Raw genomic sequence first — 22,801 nt, 5'->3', positions numbered from 1 at the left:
TTCTTACTGAGCTATCTAATTTTGACATGGTGCATTCTTTTCCCCTGGATTATATGCATTTGGTCTTATTAGGTACCATGCGTAAACTTATTCATTTATGGATACCTAAAGGTCCTGTAACCGTGCGATTACATAGTAGACAAATTGCTAAAATTAGTGAGTTATTGTTGACTTTGAGGCAGTTCATACCTATTGAATTTGCCAGAAAACCAAGACCCCTTGAAGATATTTGTTGTTGGAAGGCTACAGAGTTGTGCCAATTTTTATTGTATACTGGCCCAATAGTTCTAAAAAACTTCTTATCTGAGGAATTATATAAAAATTTCATGTCATTAAGCATTGCAATAACTATTTTATTAAGTAATAATCATGAAAAAAATTAAAATTTGCTAATCGTTTGTTAAATTATTTTGTAAAAAGTTTTGGAAATATTTATGGTCAGCATTTTATTTCACACAATATACATGGTTTATTGCACATCGTAGAAGATTACAAACGTTTTGGGCCTCTGGATTCATGTAGTTGCTTTCCTTTTGAGAACTATATGCAATTTTTAAAATCAGCTGTCCGTAAACCTGATAAGCCTTTGCAGCAGGTTGTGCGTAGATATAAAGAAGAATGTTCTTATGACAAAATCACTGTTATTGCTTCTAGCACACCAAAAACAACCTGTCAGAGAATGCATAACAATGGGCCAATTGTAGAAAATATTACTTGTAATCCTCAATTTTCTTCACTAAAATTACAAACATTTTCTATTAATGTTAATAAGTTAGCTGACAGTTTTGTGTTTACAAAAGCAAGTTGTCAAAGTTATTAATATTGCACAATCAGCTAAATCTAAGGAACCTTTAATTATTGGATATGAATTTCTTAAACAAGTACCTTTATACATTAATCCAATACAATCAACCAAGCTAGATATTTATATTGTTGAAGAAATATCAGATAAACTAAAATGTTGGGAAATTGATAGTATAATGTACAAAGCAATAGTTTTCATTTTTGAAAATAGAAATATTGCAGTGCCAATTATTCATTCAAATTGATTTTATATTTTGCAGTTGTATATACCTCTTGTACATATTATTATGAATACCTTTTTGTATAAATATTTATACTATATATTCTAAACTATATATAGTAAGTTTAATACATCGTAAACTACATGGCCTATTAATTTTAGTAATTTTTTTATTATTTTAGATAAAAAATGTAGTCAATTGTTGTATTCAAAAAAGATAATACTGTGGCTGCAGTGCCTAGTCATTGGTTCAAGAATGGCAAATGTGCATGGCCCAAAGACTGTATTAAAAACAAAAACAAACTTGTTGAAAAGCGATCATTAGCGAATGCCTTAGAATTTAATTTTTATAGTGCAAGGAAATTGTACACTGAATACCCTATAGGTATATATATATATATTATATATTTTTAAAATTAAATTTTGGTTAATGCATAATATATACTATATAATGAGTACCAAACTATATGTAAAACGTACATGGTATATATTTTATTTATTAATATTTTAGAATCATTAAAATATGCTAAAGAAAAGGCTGCAAATGTTCAAATAACTTCAGACATAGACTCTAAAAATGAAAAAAAAAAGTGCCATCGTTAAGAAAAAAAAATGCTGATATCCCTATCTTTTCAGGCAATTCTGGTTTGTATTTAAACATGATAAATATTTAATTATTTTATGAATAATCATTAATGTATTTTTAATATAAGCTATTAACAATATTAAACATTTTAGATGATAGCACAGACGATGATAGCGGTTCAGATCAGACCATCACATCTCCACATGCAAATAAAGATTGTAAGTGTATATTATTTTTGTTAGTAAATGTTAAATTAATTGTATCATTGTTGTATATTAAATGTAGGTACTATATTAATTTAATTCAAAGTTATTTTAATGTATTATGTCTTATACATTTTAAACAAATAACAATACAATATTATTTAAAAAAAATAGTTAGAATTATATACTAGACAGGTTAGACCAGTCTTAGAGAACTATGCGCCCCCTAGTTCAGGTTAAGTAATTGAATTAAAAATTTAATATCTGAACTCTTAAGGTACCAATGATATATCGGCGCCCTAGCGGTCGCCCAGCTCGCCCACCCCTAAAACCGGCCCTGATACTAGACATTAATTATCAATTATCAAGTTATACTTCAAAAGATATATAACCATATATATCTATGATATATATCATTTACTAATTTACTTTTAATGAACAGGCCATTATTTTATCAAGATCTGCTGGCATTAATATTTCTGATACAGTCCGAAGAATAATGCAATAACTATTTACTGATCAATTTCTTTGTCATTATTCATACTCTGGGTTTAAGGGCAAACACAAGTTTTCAACATTGAAATGTTGTAGATTATTATTTGGTAAGATTTTTTTATGAATATAATATTGTAATGGTATACATATCTTTAAAAGAACATTGGTGAAATCGCTCTATTAATTAGTAGCTATACTATATAGATGTCAAATTAATATACCTTTTCATTGAGTAGGTCACTGTAATAGATGTTTAAATCTGAGTTCAATGATGAGTCCATTTTATTATATAACAAAATTACTTTCATTACAGATTCAGTAAGAAAAATCAAAAAATTTGATTCCATACCCGATGTTGACATTATAAGTGCATTATCAAAGTGGATGGCACAAGCTACTAACCTAATTAATAAAAAAGAATCTAAATCTAAAAATTAATTAGCATATATTATGTATTATGTATATTTTACTATAAAAAATCATAAAATTTAATTTAAAGTACCTATTATACTATTATGGTATACAAGAGATGTATACAACAACTTTTTTATTATTATTTGTACCTACTTATATAATAATATAATATATTGTATTTAAATAATATACCCATATATATTATGTATATTTTATTTTTCAAAAAATATGGTGAAGTTAACTAATTTATTTGACTTGTTATTATTATTGTGTATCTTTACTAAATTCATATTACATAATTCAAATTATATTAAATAATAGTGATATAGGTTTATAAGAAATATATATATATATACAAATAATATAACACTGAGTTATACCAATCGGCTATAATTTATTCTAAAATAGTATGCATATATTATGTATTATTATTATAACATAATAATATATATAATATTTAAAAAGTTTTAATATTGTGTCAAAGTTTATGGAACAAAATAATATAATATTTGATTAAAATAAAAATCACTTATTGGTTTTACGATATTGTAACAATATTAAGGTGTTTAAAACAAATTGACACAATATTTTCAAAAGGTGTATAGTAAGTACTTGTGACAATGTTGCAGTCACATATTGTTCAAAAGATGTTTATAACATTGCTACAATATGAAATTAAATATTATAGCAATGATGTTTTTTTCTGCCATTTGGTTATTGTGTAAACATGTTGGAAATATTTTAAACACCAGAAAATCATCATAAACACATATTGTTGCAATGATAATCTGTTTTCAACAATATTTCATCATTATTTTTTAAATATGATATTGCTATCTGGGATGCTTTTCAGCATTTTTATTTTAATTTGTACAATCTGAATAAAATATTTTTTCAATAAGCACAATAGATGGAGTAGATAGAAGGATACATGTGGGTACATAAGATAGCTTGGTTGCATAGGCGTGCGCACAGGGGCAGCAAGGTGTGCTCTTGCTGCTCCTGGACGGTTTGAATATATTTGTATGGGCCGAACTATTACTATATAATAATTACATAACATAATAATAAAGAATAATGTGTTATTGATATTTGATGTATTTTTAATTTTGATTTGGTATACCGGTGTTGAGCAAAAACAATCTATGATTAACCAATGATTATCGTTTAAAATATTTTTATTTAAAGGTCAAAAGTTAAATTTTGATTTTGAGCTTAAAAATGTTAACTTAATACCTATGTATGGGCCGGTAAAAATATTCGCTGCCCCTGAATTGAAACTCTGCGCACGCCTATGCTTGGTTGGCTTGATTGAGGAAATTATATGATAATAGTACTTCCTGGTATGAGTAGTAGTTGTTATAGTGGACTAATAAGTCACGGCAATACGGCACCAGCTATGCTTTAAATGTCGGGGTGATTGTTCGGGAAGAGAGGTTTTGGTGGTTTGAACGTTTGAAGAACTTAATGTAAAAACTCATTTAATTAATTAAAAGCTAGTTCATAACATAGAACAAAATTCAACTTGTTAAATTAGAAATTACCTACTTCTAAAAAAAGTAATTCGGTATGTAAATTAGTGAAAAGTAATTAAATTACTAAACTTAATCTCTTTAACTTGTTGATTCTCAGACTTGGTGATTGGTAATGCATAACTATAGAACACTATAGAACACTGAAGTAGCTATATCAGTAATAAATTTCAAATAATAATATTAATCATTATTTTAGACTTTTGTTTAGATATCTACTTATAAAGTTATAAGTTATTATTAATTTGAATTAAATTTTTTTATCGGAAACCTAACCTAGCCTACGCCATAGAAATTACTTTTAAAGTAAAAACAATTTAATGATTTAATTTAAATAAAATTTTATGAAATCACAATATCGTCATTGAAAATGTAATTTCGTCACAGAAATTTGTAATTTGCGTAATGTTACTATACCTAACACTACTTGCTGATAACATTTCTGCAGGTAATTAAAGGATTCACGGATATGTTGTACTCATAACAGTAAATTCCTAATTAATCATGGTAGTCGGTAGCATAGTTACAATGTTGTAGTATTTATTTTAATACTTTTAAAATTTTGAAATTTGAAATTTGACATTTTTCTAGCATTTCTCCTGCTATGGATTAGCGTCCCGCATTGTATAGTTCACGATCAACTAGGTACCAAGCGAACCAAGCTAGGGTAGGGTGCGACCAACTTTGTAATTGTAGGAGAGAAAGCATTTCGTGGAAATCATTAACATTAGGGACATACTAAATCATGTGAGCAGACGACTATAAAAAGGTCCTCAATAAGGGTGTACAGGATGTAGGGTTATGCATCAGTACAAAAGTTCCAAGAACCAAATGTTCAAGTGTAATATAATAATATATATTTTTAATGTTAATAATAATATAAATCATCAAGGTCTACAGCTGCACGGGATGCACATTTGGCTTGTATGTGGGCGAGTAACATTTCCGTCAGTCTAGATAATTATACCACATCCGTGAGAACAGCGACAAGAGCAAGTAGACTATGGAGAGTAGAGGGAAGCACTATATAAGAGACCCCGAAACGGCCTGTATTCAGACACGACTTGACCAGACTAGCCAGAGCACCTTCACGCCAGTCTATTCTTTAAATTAATTAAATTGGACTTATAAAATTCTTATAAAATAATATTCTGAACTTAGAAAATATTCGAGTCAAACCGAATTTAGTTTAAATTAACTCAAGAGTCCACCTTCTTCAGTCATCCTTGACTACTGATGTGTGATACCTGTAGGCGACGTGATCACTACACTTCAAAGTCCAAATGTTTGTGACATGATAAGACTTTTAATGAAATGTGATAAACACCCGACCGACTAGCCCGGGCGATGAGCCTGATAATAATAATAATAATAATAATAATATTAATAATAAATAACAATTTTAATGTTATTCCAAAAATATTGTAACTATATATTTTAGCGACAACAACAAGTCTGGTGCTACCTATTACCATTGATTACAGAATCTATTCTATAATCAATGCTATTACCTAAAATATTGTTATTGTAAAAAATTCAATAGTACTATCATTGTACTAATATAATCAAATCAAATGTAAACAACACCAATAACACGGCGGAACCCGTCGGACAACGCTGCAACAACAACAACATCAGTCAACAGTCAGTGCCCAGTGGTAGTTCATTTTTTATTATTTTGTTGTACAGATTCGTATTCTCGTTACGACAATGATTACAACAAACACTGATATTATTAATTATATTCATAGTGGATGATCGCCAATCGTTCCCGGTTACCCGTATCTCTACCGCCGGCGCATTCTACTTGTTTTAGTCGTCAGCGTCGCTTGGTACGCCGCGCAGTCGCCTTCCGCCACAGTCGTCCCGGCGGCCGATTCCAGGCCGTCAATCAATAATCCGCTCAGTACGACACGTACGCCGCTCGCAAAAAGTCGGTACGCACGAGATTGTTCAGCCGAACACACATTCTCACCCACACTCGCATCGTTTTGCGTGCGGTTACGGCTGTCGTCGTCTTCGCCATGGGTTCGTATCTGAACAAACCGAAAACCGACAAGGATTCCGAGGACTTGGAGAACGACCTGCTCATGTGTGGCGCCAGTTCAATGCAGGGCTGGCGCGAGAAACAAGAGGTGAGTCCTACACTTTGGTAGATGAGTGATGGGTGACCCAGTGGTCGGGAGGCCAGGCGTTATTCAACGACCGGTAACATTAGCACAACGTTCAATTCGTTCCTCTGTGCCTCTCGATGACGAGTTTCAAACGCATACCTTTAATTTCATGTTCGTTGGTGGTTTAATTGTTGTGTTGTCTTATGATCGATTTGCAGGACGCCCACGTCTGTTTGATGGACTTTGGTGATGATATGTCACTTTTTGGTGTTTTTGACGGACATGGCGGTGCCGAAGTGGCGCAGTATGCTGTTGAGATGTTGCCTTCGCTGATCAAAAACGAACTGTTTGAACAAGGTGCATATGAAAAAGCACTGATCAAGGCTTTCATGGATTTTGACAGCAGTCTAATTGAACCGCCAGTATTGAGGAAGCTGAGGACACTTCGATTGAAAAACGGCAAAACTGAAGAAAATGGTAAGATTCTAAACACTGTTATTACTCTTTAATTGATATGATTGATGAATACAAACTATTAATTGATATTCACCACCAAAATATTTTGAAATAAAACAGTTTAGTAATAAATTGCATTTTATTCTAATATGAAATAAACATAAAATATCTATTTAATCATACATATAATTGCATATTTTTTTTAATTCAGGGGAGAAATTATTAACATGGATTCTAAATTTTTTTGGTACGTTTATTTTGATCACCACGCACTTAAGAATTATAACCATTAAACAATAAGTACAAGCTAATAGGCACTTAGGTCGTAAAGAATGTTAAATGGACCATGAAACTGCTACTATTTGGATGAATTAGGATTTTTGATTATTTATTAGGCTTATAATTTTTATGAAAATTGTCACGTTGGATTTTTCAAAAATCAACTCATTTTAATTTGTACCTATATAGGTTCTTGATTCCTTTAAGCGTTAGTCATATTTTAATAGAACATAAGTTTTATTAATCTAATTGTTGTATAGATAAATAAGTAGCTAACAGTTAATCATAGGCGTGCACACAAGGTATGCATGGTGTGCCACTGCAGACTCCAAGAAAGAATACATCAACTTGAATGAAGTTTCATTTTCTTAAATATCTAAATATTTTTCTAATTTGTAATTACATTTAAAAAAATGACCACAAAATTATTTAATTAAATTAACAAATAGTTTTTTTTATATAGGTCATATTGGTATTGATCATACATGTAGTATGCATTTTAAATAATTAATATTTGCTTAGATAGGTTATTATAATTTTGTAATTTTAAAGTTTAACATTAATATTTATTTTTATTTTTTTTTCAGATAATGGCGATGTAGATGAAAAAAAACTTGTTGAAACGGAATTGGTAATATATTATAACATTAAAAATTTTTTATGTAATACAAGCAATATTATTTTTTTTCTTTAAATGTCAGATTTAACTAAGCACACACAGGATTTCGCAAGCCAAACAATTAAATTTAAATTTTGTTTAAGATTTAAGAATCAATGGTTTCATTAGTAGGTAGGTTCATATAGTACAATTTTTATTATTCAACACCTAGCCAAGCAATAATGTTAAAGTATGCTCTTACTCAAAAGAGAACAATCACTTTTTGCATCTTCAATGATGTGATTAGGGTATCTAGAACCATGTCATCAATCTAATACCAGATAGTTGGTGGAATATGTGCAGCATTGACTAAAACTGTTCAGTCGACTGATTATTCTCTTTTGAGACAGAGTATATAATATTACAGATCATACAATTTTATACTAAATAATCTTTTGTGGTAAAAAGCGTTTAGCTGTTATATAATAACTTCTATGTAACCACAAAAATCATTTACTTTATAGATTTTGCCATTGATATTGATAAAAATTACATTGTAAAAACATATTTCATATTAATGAGTAATGACTTTAATTAATAGTCAAAACAAATTTATTTTTTTCAGGCTGGAAAAGACAGTGGTTGTACAGCAATTGTAGCATTATTAGTAAAAAATAAGCTTTATGTGGCTAATGCTGGGGATTCTAGATGTGTGGTGTCTATTGGTGGCAAAGCCCATGCCATGTCAAAAGATCATAAGCCTAAAGATAAATCCGAGTTGAAGAGAATCCTTGCAGCTGGTGGGAGAGTATCAAGTGATGGACGAATCAACCATGGTCTTAATATGTCTCGAGCTTTAGGTAAAAATTTGTTGAGTATTTAATAATTGATAAAAAAAATGTAAACAACGTTCAATTATTTTTAGGTGATCATATGTACAAGACAAATAGTTTATTTCCAAATACCCAGCAAATGATTACTGCTCTGCCTGATGTGCAAGCCATTGACTTGAAACCAGAAAATGGGGATTTTATAGTTTTAGCGTGTGATGGTATTTGGAACTCATTGTGCAATCAGAAAGCAGTTGATTTCATATCAAATCGTATTCACTGTCCCGACATCAAATTATCATTAATTTGTGAAGAAGTAATCATTACATTATATTTAATTATCTAGAATACATTTATTGTTACCATTATCTCTTTGGCATAGTTATTTGAAGTATGTTTGGCTCCTGATACACCAAATGCTGGAGTTGGCTGTGATAACATGACTTGTATCATTGTTAAGTTCAAACATCACCAGAAACGTTCACTTACTGATGATGTAAAAGAAGAATCTGATCTCGTTACTGATTGTAAAAAACCTAAATTGGATGTGTCAGAACCTGAATCTGTGGATTAATGTTGCATTTTACCTTCAACTTATATGGTGTCTCACACATGTGACAAATTATTTTGTTTTTTTTCATGATTTAAACTATCCCAATACATATTTCTTGTTTATTAGAAATAGTTTTATTTTATTTTAAGTAATTAATGTTTTAATTGCTTATTTTTAATTTATGTACCATATTAAATTATATTTAGAAGATGCTATGCCCATATGACCTGTTGTTTCTGTTACTTTAAATATTAAACATTTACCACAAAATATGGTATGTTGTTGTATATATGTTGGATGGAGTCAACTCACGACTAAGAAGATGCTTCTCATCAATTAGCTATTTCTTGTTTTTTTTTTTTTCATAATAATTATGTAACTATATAATATTATGTATACATCATGATTTTTAAGCATACTCATCCTATTTTTATGTTTAATTATATTTAAATACACTTATTTTTAAATCTTCAAGATGTTTTATATCACTTAAGGATGATCCTGTGAAAATGCAAACTTTTGTTTTTCAAATAGGAACCACTTTTTAATTATTATGCAAATTTTTTGTGTTGAGAATTTTTATGTATTTAAATTAAAATTCAAGCAGTAGTTTTTGAGTTATATAACTATAAACTAAGAATAATGTGTCCATGATAATATATCTATAGTTATGTGCCTAGTAGATATGGAGGCTTAGAAAATTTGAAAAATCTTAAGTTAAAAAGTTGAGTATAAGAAAGTGTTTTGTTTTGATACACCTTTTCATCAGCGTGCATAGGATACGTGTCCATGTGAAACAGGCCTTGGTAATTACTAGGGCAGAAGACTTGTAGCATTTGCATATTTTTTTGCACAGTCACAAAAATAGCAGAGTGCGAAACAAATACGTTTCATGCTTCCAAAAAGCTAGTTTTAAAATTTTATTGTGCATTTAAATGCATATTTTACGTTTTTTTGGTTTGTAGGGCATATTTTACACTTATATATATATGCTATTTTATATTTTTTGAGACATATTTTACTTGAATTGATTTTTTCCACCGTGACATTTTTATTTCAAACATTACACACAAAAGGTTTGGATAAAAATGTATTTATTTTTAATTTTTGTTGTTTAATATGGTTTTTGACCTGTGCTCGGGCACACATTTTTCTTAGAAGCGATAACGATTTTAATGTATACTATACCTACGACATCACCACCACAGATATATGCTTACACCATGTGGACTTTTATTCGATTAAGATTAAAATTAGGATAGAAAAAAATTGTAAGTTCATATTTTAATTGCATATAATGGGCTTTTTTAGTGCATAAGTGCTTGCATTTTTAGAGCTACAAGTCCTCTACCCTAGTAATTACTATAAGTTTATCAATATAAATTATTTGTTAAAATGATCCAAGTAAAATAAATACTACATATAATATTACATTTTGTTATTATTTTTAAACATTATTATACTTGGTAAAAACATTTTAATTACTCAAAAACTACTCGTTAGAATTTTGATCTAAATGCATCAGAATTTCCAAGAAAATTGTCTGCTAAATTATTTACTGTAAATAATAAAGGTTCCCATTTGAAGAATAGAGTTCATAGAAAAATCAGAGTAGGGGTGAGCATGATTAAAAATATACTTGCTTAATCAAAAATTACTAGTTAATTAATTTAAGTAATGTTAATCATTAGTTTGAGATAAAATAAAAAACCTAAAACGTGACCCAAAGTTATTCTAATATTTCAATTTATCAATTATTATTGGGCATATTTACTTAAATATTAAAAATTAAAAACTGAATCAACATTTTTGTATAGCATTTTCATAATTTAGTTATTCATAAGACTTAATATTAAGTGATGTTTAAGGTTTTGATCATTGTTTATTTAATATAAGGTTAATGTTTTTTAAGTCCATTGTATTTTATATACAGGGTGATCTGTTTTGAGTACTCCATTACCTTTAAGGTTTTTAACATGTCAGTGTCTTTTGCGACCGTGATGAATTATTTTAAGTAAATTAATATAATAATTAACAAGTTTAAATAAATTACTAAATAGTACTTGTAGTTAGCTTATAATTATAAATCCATTGTTATAAGTTTTTTTTTTTTGTTGTTGTTGTAAATTGAAGTTTAATTATTTATGGTTAAACAATTTTGGTCATTAGCTTTATTAATCTAGTTAATTTAACACAGCTGTTGAGTATTTTTATAATTTAATTTTTTTTTTTTAGTACAATTTACTTGATTTGTTCCTAAGATTTCTTTATTTTAAATAATATTGATATGGCTTAGTAGTCGCTTAAAAATAAATACACACGCACCCAAACATATTATTATATTATGCTTAAAATGACGCAATTTTTTTATACATATAAATATATTATATATAATATGTTTTTTTATTTCATAATAAAATATAAACATTTTGAAAATATTTAAACAAAATTTAATTTGGTCGTATTTTAATTTAATCAAACACTAATGCACTACTATCATTATAATGAGTGTCTATTTTATATATAACTCTTGAATACATTTTATCTATTACTAGAATAATATGTGTACTTTATTCAAAATAAGAGCAATCTTCGGCGGCCAACTTCTGTGCAAGAGTATAGTTTCATTCCAAAGCAAAGCAAACTGGTGGGGAAAGTGTCTGAAAATATATTGAACCTTGTAGACGATAACTCGCCATTGCCAACAACCATTTTTATTACGAATGTGGCGCTAAACCACTATTCTGCTCACACTTACAATTTTAGATATATTTAAAATGCAATACTAAGTGTCGAGCCTAGTAACTTACTATGAAGAAAAACTAAATTCATTACAATTTTATGTAGTTGTCCAGTAACACTGGTTTTGTTTACCAACAAATATTCTAATTTATAATCACTATCAATTCATTTTTAATTAATATCTACCATTTGAAAGATAAACCACAAATATTTTTCTCATTTAACATTTAAGTAAAATTTTAGAATAAAAAAAAATTTTAATTTTACAACTATTGTAATAAGATAAGTACATTTTAAACATAGCAAATTATTTATATAATTTAACTTTCATAAAAATAGAATTATACTACTAAATAGTTAAGTCATAGTTTTTATTTTTTGTAAACATAAATTGATACATAAAATGTAATGTATTAATAATAATTGGAAACAAATTTTATGTATGTTGGTATTTGTTAAATATTTTTTATGTCATCGAATTAAGATTACTATTCTTTATTAATTTTTTTTTAATATATCAATGAAAGAATATAATGTTATTATGTGTTACTTATATCATATTTAAAAAAAATTGAATAGGTAACAAATTTTCATCTAGAACAAAAAATAAATATTGTCTGAATATGAAATATTTATTATTATTCCAAAACATAAAAATGGTTATAACTTTTAAAATTTAGAATATATTTTTTGTTGTTAATAAGTAATTAATACAATCAAAAAACAAAAAAATACATTATATTTTATTATATGCATAAAATGTAATCGCGGTTACAAAAAATATATATAGTAAATAATTAACTGAATGATTTAATTTGAGTTTTATGTTTTAACTCTTAATATTATGAGCATAAAAAATCCTATGTTTTGTAATTTTTTTAACATATTTGACATAAAAAGTGAATGTAAGATTTCCTCAACTCTGATTAAATAAAAATATAACTAATTAATGAACTGAATAATAATCTTTAAAAAACTTATATAATGCTATTGTTATTATTATTATTATTAGAATTGAAAATTTAAAAATATTCTTGGAATCAATTATAATATTCTTAATTTATTTTTATTTTCTTATGTATGTACTTTTCCGTATTGTCATCATTTTCAAACAAATCTTTCTCTTGATCATCGGTTTCACCTGCAGACTTTTTTTCATTTTCTTGTTTTCTCTTCTTTTTAATGTGTTCTTCTAAATTTTCATTATTTTCAATCAAATTTATTTCTTGTTTATCAGCATTCTGATCCGCAAGCTTTTCTTCATTTTCAATTTCATTATTCTTATCTTCAACATGTTCCTCTGAATTGTCATCATCTTCAGCCAGATTTATTTCTAGTCTATCAGCATCATTATCCGACAGCTCTTCTTCATCTTCAATAATTTTATTTTTTTCACCATTATCATTTTCCTGAGTTTCTTTCACAACTTGGATATTATCATCATTTTTATCCCCCGTTCTCTTAGGATTATCATTTTCCATGTGGTTCTCTATATAAGAAACATTATCAATCTCCAAAAGTTTATTATTATCTTGATTATCCTCTCTTTTGTCTTTCTCCGCTGTATTCTTTTTTACTTCATTATCATCCATGTTATTTTGTTCATCTACCTTTGAAATTTTTTCAAAATCTTCATTCAAAGATTTCTTTTTTTTTTCATCGTCATTCTCTTCGATATCTGCCTTAATTTCTACATTTTTTCCATTTTGATCATCTACTATGATTTTAATATTATCATCAATTCTTTTTTTTGCATTATATTCACTTTTTTGTCCATTGTCTTTTGGCATTGAATCACCAATCTCATTAATCTTTACATCTGCATTGTGATCCACAGGCTTCTCGTAATTTTCGCCGCTGTCCCTCACTTTTAGGTTTGTGTTTTCAAGAAGTTTATCCTCAACTTGAGCATTATAATGATTTTCATTTTCTGTTATAGCAGGAACATCATTCTCAATACTTTTTTCTTCATTATCAATCTCCATAAGTTGTTTATTCTTGTAATCGTCCTTCACTTGTTTTTCATTCTCTGTTGTATTCTCCTTTTCTTTATCTTCATTAATGTCATGTTGTTCATCAATCTTTATATTTTTTTCAATATATTCATTTAAAGATATATCTCTTTCTTCGTTATAATTCTCTTTTACTTCAGAGTTATTTTCCATACATTTTTTTGAAGTATTAGAATCACATGGCTCCTTTTGGTTTTCAAGAAGTAGTTCTTTGTCTTCACACAGTATTGACTTAATTGTGTTTATAGTCTCTGGTTTATTAACCAGATTTTCTTCTTTTGCGTGAGATTGGCACGCATGTTCAATATTTTCTTTTGACATGATTGAATTTAAAATCTAAAACAAAAGATGAATATAATGTAAAATATATATTTTCAATTATCAGATAAATTGCTAAATTTGTTTTCTATGCTTGCACTGTGTTTTGAAGAAGAAAAAAATGTGAAGTATATATTATCTATAAACATTTAATTAAAGGTACAAAATTAGTTTTCTTAGAGTAAAATATGAGAAGAGAAATTAGGATAAGCAATATAATATTAAGTATACTGTTGCCATGGAAGTTTCCGGATAAAGTATTAAGCGCTTTATTGTACACAGAAGTACAACAGTACAAAAGTACCTCGTCATTGAGCAAGTCACTGAAATAATGTATATATTAAATATGAATTCAAAGATAAATGATTGTCCAAGGAAAACAATTTAGAGTGGACTGTCAACCTGTATTACTAAGTATGTTTTATAATATATTTAGACATATTGCTTTCAAAGTAATTTACTTAAGTAATACAGAAGATTGAGATAATTTTTGAAATGTCATTAAATGTATAAAATATTTTAGTATGTTAAAAGATTCAACTCTTTAAAAGAAATGTTTTTGAATAACAATAAAATAACTAAAATCCGTATTATTCCTTGTTTTAATTCACATTTATAATGTTTAAAAATAAATATCAAATAAAATGAATATCCTTGAACTAAACTGTCAAGCGTTGGCTGTAAAAATTTTAACATTTAAGTGTTTAACTACAAAATAATTTTAACATTTCAACATAATAACAAAATTTTAATTTAAAATCAATTGATTCAAAATTGTTTTTAACTAGGTAAAAATATCCAATTACAATGTGATTTTATAAACAATTTGTGAAAACTTAAAATCACAGAAATAATCTTTGTTTAAAGTTTACATACATAGTTATAAGCAACTAAAATATCATCAATTGTAACTAAAAAAACTGCTATAATTGTAATTAAAATTAAACACAAATAGAATCCGTATAAATGAATAGATAAAATTATTGTAGTACAAAATTCAAACAATTATAAAACTCTGCTGCCTAGTGGTTATAAATTAATTTTTTCAATCAAAGATGGTGTATTCAATCTGAATTATGAGGTTTAATCCTTAGGTCAAGATTCTATCATTTATAATTATATATTATATTAACAGCAAGGTTAAAATTCACAGAACTCAAATTGTATAACAAGGGCATTGAATTTTATAATAATTATATGACAGAATAGATTATATTCTACAACTAGTCTTTGTCACCTACTCATTCAACTCGCTAGCTCCTTTCAAATGTCATGACTAAAATTCTTATAAATATTTCGATGCTCAGAACGCTAACAACTTAAAAAATAAACCCTGTTTCATGCGCACTACATTTTATCAAATAAATAGTAGGTGTAATAAATAGTTATTTTTTTTCATAAAATAAAATCACCTAATAAAAAAATGCATAATTACTAATTAGGTATTCAAAAATGTTATCTCATCATTATTAAAACCAAAAATTTAATATAAAAATAAAATGAGATGACAATGGTGTCTCGATTTCTTGGTCCATGATTGGTGCATTAAATTAATTGATTTTTCATCGAATCCCAAGTACCGGTAAGTAATGTAATTGAACAAAACATGATATTTACCTCAACAGTTGTTTGGTACAACGTATCGCCGTCTATCAAACTCGTCGTCCTTGGGAAACCGTTATAAAAACGGAACAAAAACGTTTTTAATTTAATTAAAAATCAAAAAAAGGGTAGAGTAAACGAGTTTGTTTTACGTGATCACAGACAACAATGACAGACAGTAGGCAGTGACAATGCAAAATGAAGAATACATCAGCGACGCGCTTCGACGCCCTCAATTCTCACCCCTCGACCCACGATCCCTGGTGGCAGACATTGACGGCCGCGTCCGGCGCGTGAATACCGCGTGGTTCGTAGCGTCAAGGCGTCCTGTTTTACGACGTGTTGCAATCTCCTTTGCTACACACCGATCGATTTCTACTCCATGGACGGTAAGCGCATAACAACATATTAACCATATTTTGTGGTTACGGGGTTCATGGATGTTACCATTAACCGAGTATTTTGTTTTTAACTTGGTGGTCCTCCCGTGCGCTCATCACTGTTTACTGTTTACGTTCCGACGCGCAACCTATCCTAACGTCCGCGTTAAATTACTTGTTCTGATATCATTCAAATTCAAAATCACATCATATCTCAATAGAATCGACTCAATCCCATATTCACATGTTCACCGTGAGTCGTTCTCGCAAGTTTTCTTGTTCCTTGGCGACACCGTCGATCAGAAATCGAATACATTTACGTCGCCGTACATACTCGCTCTCACAATGCCGTCAGACGTAAAAGAGTTTGTCCGCTTACTGATGACTTAAAGTACGTCCAGTTCGAGACCAGCGATGGTGTTGAGGTGCTATCCAGGTTCAACAACATGAACCTCCGCGAAGACCTCATCCGCGGCATATACGCGTACTGATAGTATCGTCCAACACCTTGGGTTATGGTCCAATTGGGATGCACTACACGCATATATATGTATATTTTCTGATTAGGTTTTGAACACCCTTCGGGTATTCAGCAGGGTGTTATAAAGCCGATAGTCTGTGGACACGACGTTATAGCTCAAGCCTGACAAGCCTAGTCGGGTACTGGAAAGACAGCCACAATTTCAATTGCCATGTTACAATCCATTGACATTTAGCTCAGAGAGACACAAGTGTTATGTCTTTCACCAACTCGAGAGCTGGCCATACTGACCAAAAAGGTTTGTGTCTTTTGAGTGCCCTGCGTTTCACCTTACTTGTTGTATATTTACCTATGTGTAATAAGGAAAATTATTGAAATTAATAGATGTAGTAACGCAAAAATAGTAAAGGAATAAAATATTAAAATAAAAAAATATAAAGAAATACAACTAAAGAATTTATCATGAGTTACCAATAGAATTCTACCAGTTAGTTTTAACCGACACTTAACCGGACATTGTAAGAACAGCCCTAAGGCTCCTGCCAATAGTATAAAAATAATTATAATTTAGAGAGTAGAAATTTTAGGTTTGTGTCGTCTTCTACACTTTTAAGTTAAAAATGCTGGAGAATGATAACAGATGTAAATATCAAAATGTTGCTATTATCTTCCTCCTGATTGTCGAAGGGCTCTCGAAGTAGTAATTCAAAAATACTTTCAATAAGTTTTTTGTTCCTTATTATTTAAATAAATGTATATTTATTAGAACAATTATTGAAATTAATGTTGATATTGGTTTGAACTTCGATTTAAATTTTATTTAATATTTTTTAATTATTTTATAGGGAGTTAGTTATGTTAAGTTACTAAAAGATTAAGCATTGTTACTAAACCTTTTAAACATTTTAAGTATTTATACATCAATATTTAATTTAGAAAGTCTAAATGTTAAAAGTTGTTGATCAAAATATTGTTTATGGATCTTATGTAATCTTATCTTTTATATCTGTAAAATTCTTAGTCAATGTAACATTGTATAGGCTAATGACCATAGATGTTGAAGCTTTTATTCTTAATAAAAAAAAAATAAAAAAATAGTTTATTTTTAAATTTAGGTACATTATTACCTTAAATTTAAACCAATCGGAAATGGTAAAATCTCCACTAGATACAATGTTTTCTGAAATTTCTAAAATGTTATTTTTAATAACATCTAAATACTTAGTAGGTACTGTAAATAACTTAAACCAATTTAAATGCCATTTGATCATTAAATTAAAACCTTCCTAATTAATGCTACAGAGAGAGGAGTTTCTTATAATGAAAGCTTAGTTTTGAACTTAAATAATGTATTAATCCAATTAAATTATTATTTAGGTAATCTTAGGATTATGAGATTATTTGAATGTTCATTGTCATTCTTGTATTGGTAGCACCAACCTGAGGAAGCTGGATTTTGGTCAGCACATTGTTTGTGTTACTCCTGGGCGTGTGTTCGGCATGTATAATGTACCATAATTATTAAAAAAAAGTCTATTTATTTATTATGATTGTTTGTACAGGTATGATAAGATGTAAATAATTACGTACATGTAACTTAAAAACTCTTGTGTTAGACGAAGGAGATGAAATGTTGAACCATGGATTCAAAGACCAAATATATGATATATATCGTTTTTTGCCACCTGCTACTCAGGTATGATTATACTTTTTGATTCAGTTCATACCGTTTTCTCCAAATTTATTTTAATTTAATTTATTCTCAACATTTTTAACTATTGGGCTTTATATACATTATATTTATTATTATACATTACATAGCTTTAAAATTTTTATTTTGTTAGGTGATTTTAGTATCTGCTACAATACCACATGAAGTATTAGAAATGACAAATAAGTTCATGAATGATCCTATTATGATATTAATCAAACCGTTTTTATATATTTTTAAAATATAAATGTCAAACATAAATTTGACACATTATGTGATCTTTATGATACTATAACAATAAGTCAAGCAATAATTTTTTGTAGCACAAAAAAGAAGGTTAGTGATGTAATGTAAAACAAACGAAAATTACTACTAATCTTTACCTCATTTAAGGTGGATGAGAGAAGAGGGAATTAAATTTCATTGTCAATTCAACGCATGGAGACATGCCACAAAAAGATAGAGACGCAATCATTAAAGAATTTTATGCTGGAAAAATGTAAGTATTTACCAGTAATTCATAGTTAATAGGTTATGTATAATTAAAAGACTACCAAAAATATTCAAACTTTTTCATACAACAACTTCTTTGTGTCTTCACAATATTTAGATGGCACTCAAATAATAATTATATGTATTAAAATTTATTATAGTATATTTTTAATGAGTTAAGATTTATTAAGTTAAATACTTTGCCTGATACTAATATTTGTTCTATTTTCTTCTTAAGTGTCTATATCGTGTATGTCAATCCATAAAAATAAAGTTAAATGATTTAGTATATTCAGTAGATCATGAGTTGTTAATATTACAAATACAATTGTCAAATACATACAAAATCAAATTTCATTGTTTTCTTCATTTTAACTGGAAGAATTCAATATTTTAACTAACAGAATTGAATATTAGACAGTATTTATGTTACAACATGTGTTCCTCGGTGTGATTATTTAACCCCTTTATTTTTTCTTCTTTATACTAATTGTATTTTTTGTAAATTAAAATTGTCAAATTTCTTTAAACTAACTAAACATTTTTTAAGCTAAAATCGATAATTTTATGACTAACAATATCATGCTTTTAAATATAGAAAAATGGAAAAATTAACTATTTAATTTTCATTAAATAGTGACACTAGTCATTACTCTGGACAACCGAACTATAACTCTAGAATAAATTAAGCAAGTGATTTGGTTCAAAATGTTCTTGCTATCTCATGGGTTCATAATATTACTAAATAGGCATTATCTAAATTAAGTTTAATTAAATGTATTTGTTAAGAATTGCAAATAATTGTGCTTTAAAATTATTATATTTAACTATTGTATGATCTAAGTTGGAATTTGTAAGTTTGGTACGGCTAAATCACTCCAAAATTCAAAATGATTGTATGGTTTTTGTTTTAAATATAATCACTAACCACAATAACCACATCGTTTATCGCATTATCCACATAACCATATTACTAACAATTAAATTAAACTTCTCATTGTAACAAATGAAATCTTATATTATGTTTTTAAATAAGTTTTCTATTATTTCTATCATACTTTGTTCTTATAAATATTTGCAGAAAAATTTTAATCTCTATAGTCATTTTAGCATGTTCAACAAGTTTCTTTAGTCGTAAATTATGATTTACCAAACAATCGTGAACTGTATATACACAGGTAATTTATTTGAATTGATTACTAACACAGAATAAAATAGAAACAAAACTTGATCACCAGATTGGGTTATTAACCAATACCTCTAAAAGTTTCATATTAACATTCATTGGATTCTAAAAGTTGAAACTGCCTCTTTTATCTTTTTGGTTATTAGCAACATTTATGAAACAAAATTACAAATCAGGAACACTTTTTATTGATGGTATCTTGTTTAGTTGCAGTTATATTTAAATATTTATATCAAGTAATGTACTATTTATATATTTTATTATTTAATCAAATACCATGTTTATATGATGGCGTTTATACAGTTTGAAAAACAGCTTTTTTTCTCCATATTCAAGACAGCAATCACAATTTGGCCAAGACGCTGTCTATTGTCATTGTCTGATAAGTAAACAGATAATAAATAGGTTAAAATTACAAAATAAATTTGTTGTTTAAATCTATGTTCTACTTATGTTGCATAAACAATTTATTAAATTTAACGGTTTACTAAAAATTTAATGGACCAATACTTGTGGGCCACAAAATCTTTTTAAGGGACTATTAGCTTACTAGCGTTTCATTAAATGTTTTGTTCGACCTGCCATTATTTATTCACATTCTATGCTTGCATTTTTTTTTCTTAGGATTAGTTGTTCTGGAAAATTTGGTTGCAAAGGTGTAGCAATTAATTTTGTTAAGGCCGATAATATTAATATTTTACGTGACATTGAACAATATTCAACACAGATCGATGAAATGCCCATGAATAGTAAGTAACAAATCTTATTTTTGTAATTTATTAACTATAAAATGTGATTCACACACATCCTTTATACATACCAATGATTTTGTACATATTAATATTGAACTGCATTTTGTATTTGTAATGAATGTAAACTTTTTTTTACTTAATATAAAGTTTTTGAATCTGATGTTAGTATTAAGTGTTTTAAATTAATAAATCACATCATTGATTGACAAATGTACATATTGTGTACATATTTAATATAATATTGTATAAATAACAGTGTAGGTTAATACCATAGGGACTGTATTGTTTGTTAATAAATAATCATAAATTTAAAGTTATTATTAAACACATTTATTTTTATTAGTGAGATATAATGTATAATATATATTATAAATATATTATATAATATATAAATTGTTTATATTTTAAAAACTTTTGTATTATTTGCCATTGACCAATTTATAAAAATGTAGAATTAATTTTCACTTTACAAATGTAACACTTATTTGGAGCCTGTAAAAAAACAACTGATTACGAAAATAAATTGACTAGATATACTCACAATTAAAATGAAAATAATAATATGATCATATATACAGATTTTCTAAAAGAATTTACTAATTCACAAACTAAATAAAAAAAAAAAAAATAGTTATAAGCTTAATTATAAAATGCAAATACTTTAGTAAGTGGATTTTTCTTCCTTGTAGATGCTGTGTCCAGTTTAATATCAACTTTTAAGCTTACTGTATATTCTGCATTTTAGGATATGCCTTTTTGATTTACTGATGTACGAGGCAAATTTTTTTTCTAAAAACTGATTAGATTATTACAGTTGGGATTCCTATGACGCAAATAGTTTAAATATAAACTATAAAATATTTACGAACAAATAATTTGCAGCCTATTTGGAATACTTGAACAAACATTTCAATGTAAATAATTAAGTTTATCAAACTCAACAATCCACACACTTGATATATACAATAGATTTGGCATCACCCCTTAAAATAATATCAACTTTGTCATTTTTGACTATTTCATATTTAAATGATGCTGAATGATATTTAAATTTTTAAATTAAATAAAAAAAATATATTCAAAAAAATAAAGTTTAAAAATCATAGAATCCAAATTTTAAAACATTGAATATTAATAATGTTATTACAAAGGTAATACAGCCAATGAGGGCTCTCGATTTCCCATGGATAATATACTGAAGTGATATGCAAAAAAAAAAATATTTGAGAACCGCTATTCTACAATGTTATTCCATCTTCTTAACTTTATCCTGACAATAACAAACGTAAAGATCAGTCAAATCGGTTAAGCTGTTTCAGAGTTCATCCAAACAAAAAAAGGTACTTCATTTTACACAATCTATTGATGTATAATATTATCTTATATTATAACTTATACATATATATCATTTGCATGTACTCTGAAAACTTTTCACTTACGTATATGCGGTTTTGGGTTTATGGTTTTGAAAAGTAACAAAATTGTATTACCCTTTACATAAATATTTTTATTTAAATTACCTACATTGGGCTAATTTTATATTATATTTAGATAACTGATTCATTCAAAAAGTAGGTAATTACCAAAAACGTTTCTTTAAAAAAAAAATTGCCTAGGAACTAATATAAATATAATAATATATGTTATATGCTATATTATAGCCGTTATAACATTGATGTCTTGATGATGTAAGTAATTAATTACATTTTAGATATGAATAAAATGTACCTATAAGTAATTCTTGAGATTATTAATAATATTGTTGATTGTTGTTTAAATATATTTATTTTAATATCAAGATAAATTACATTTTACTCCATAGAAATTACTCTTAAAATTTAATTTTTAGTTTATGTTATATTACAAACCAACACTTTAAGTTAAGTGTTGAGATGTTAAAATTTAAAATTTTGACAAAGAAAAAAATGATGAGTATATAATGTTTGTTACTACAATAACGCAAAGATCAAGCAATAAAACCAATAAAAGAAAAATATTTAAAGAATTTATAACTTAATTATAACGTCAATCATGCCATCAT

At 27.5% G+C, this 22,801-nt stretch overlaps 2 protein-coding genes, 1 long non-coding RNA gene and 1 pseudogene across 7 annotated transcripts; 3 read left to right on the top strand and 1 right to left on the bottom strand.

Annotated features, from left to right (window-relative positions):
- Positions 1-1,186: 1,186 nt before the first annotated feature.
- On the top strand, positions 1,187-2,842 carry LOC149059383 (uncharacterized). Its single transcript, XR_016189769.1, has 5 exons — positions 1,187-1,409; positions 1,536-1,669; positions 1,763-1,828; positions 2,256-2,415; positions 2,622-2,842. It is a non-coding gene; the product is annotated as an uncharacterized LOC149059383 (long non-coding RNA).
- A 2,840-nt stretch (positions 2,843-5,682) lies between these two features.
- Positions 5,683-9,558, top strand: LOC107167944 (putative protein phosphatase 2C 6). Of its 3 annotated transcripts, none has more exons than XM_089217945.1 (8): positions 5,683-5,898; positions 6,006-6,389; positions 6,587-6,845; positions 7,036-7,071; positions 7,691-7,734; positions 8,327-8,561; positions 8,627-8,847; positions 8,914-9,558. In XM_089217945.1, exons 2-8 carry the CDS (start codon positions 6,279-6,281, stop codon positions 9,103-9,105), a joined length of 1,098 nt encoding a protein of 365 aa, XP_089074071.1. In that variant the 5' UTR covers positions 5,683-5,898; positions 6,006-6,278; the 3' UTR covers positions 9,106-9,558. The 3 variants fall into 3 exon arrangements, with proteins under 3 accessions (XP_089074071.1, XP_089074070.1, XP_015372653.1); XM_089217944.1 differs by having other exon boundaries at positions 5,683-5,912; XM_015517167.2 differs by lacking the exon at positions 7,036-7,071 and having other exon boundaries at positions 5,687-5,912.
- Positions 9,559-12,510: 2,952 nt separating this feature from the next.
- On the bottom strand, positions 12,511-17,345 carry LOC107172814 (uncharacterized). Of its 2 annotated transcripts, XM_089217942.1 has the most exons (3): positions 15,774-17,345; positions 14,255-14,295; positions 12,511-14,174 (listed from the first exon to the last, which is right to left on the bottom strand). In XM_089217942.1, the coding sequence occupies exon 3, from the start codon at positions 14,157-14,159 to the stop codon at positions 12,882-12,884; it is 1,278 nt and encodes a 425-aa protein (XP_089074068.1). In that variant the 5' UTR covers positions 14,160-14,174; positions 14,255-14,295; positions 15,774-17,345; the 3' UTR covers positions 12,511-12,881. The 2 variants fall into 2 exon arrangements, with proteins under 2 accessions (XP_089074068.1, XP_089074067.1); XM_089217941.1 differs by lacking the exon at positions 14,255-14,295 and having other exon boundaries at positions 12,513-14,174; positions 15,774-17,342.
- Positions 16,141-21,101, top strand: LOC107167945 (eukaryotic initiation factor 4A-III-like; annotated as a pseudogene). Its single transcript, XR_016191015.1, has 7 exons — positions 16,141-16,147; positions 16,706-16,917; positions 17,997-18,117; positions 18,182-18,315; positions 18,464-18,666; positions 18,724-18,829; positions 20,633-21,101. The product of XR_016191015.1 is annotated as a eukaryotic initiation factor 4A-III-like (transcript).
- Positions 21,102-22,801: the final 1,700 nt, after the last annotated feature.

The sequence above is a fragment of the Diuraphis noxia genome, unplaced genomic scaffold, assembly GCF_037042655.1.
Source record: "Diuraphis noxia isolate RWA-SAM2 unplaced genomic scaffold, SU_Dnox_SAM2 contig0001, whole genome shotgun sequence".
Classification (NCBI taxonomy): domain Eukaryota; kingdom Metazoa; phylum Arthropoda; class Insecta; order Hemiptera; family Aphididae; genus Diuraphis; species Diuraphis noxia.
This window is presented reverse-complemented; position numbering and strand designations above follow the sequence as displayed.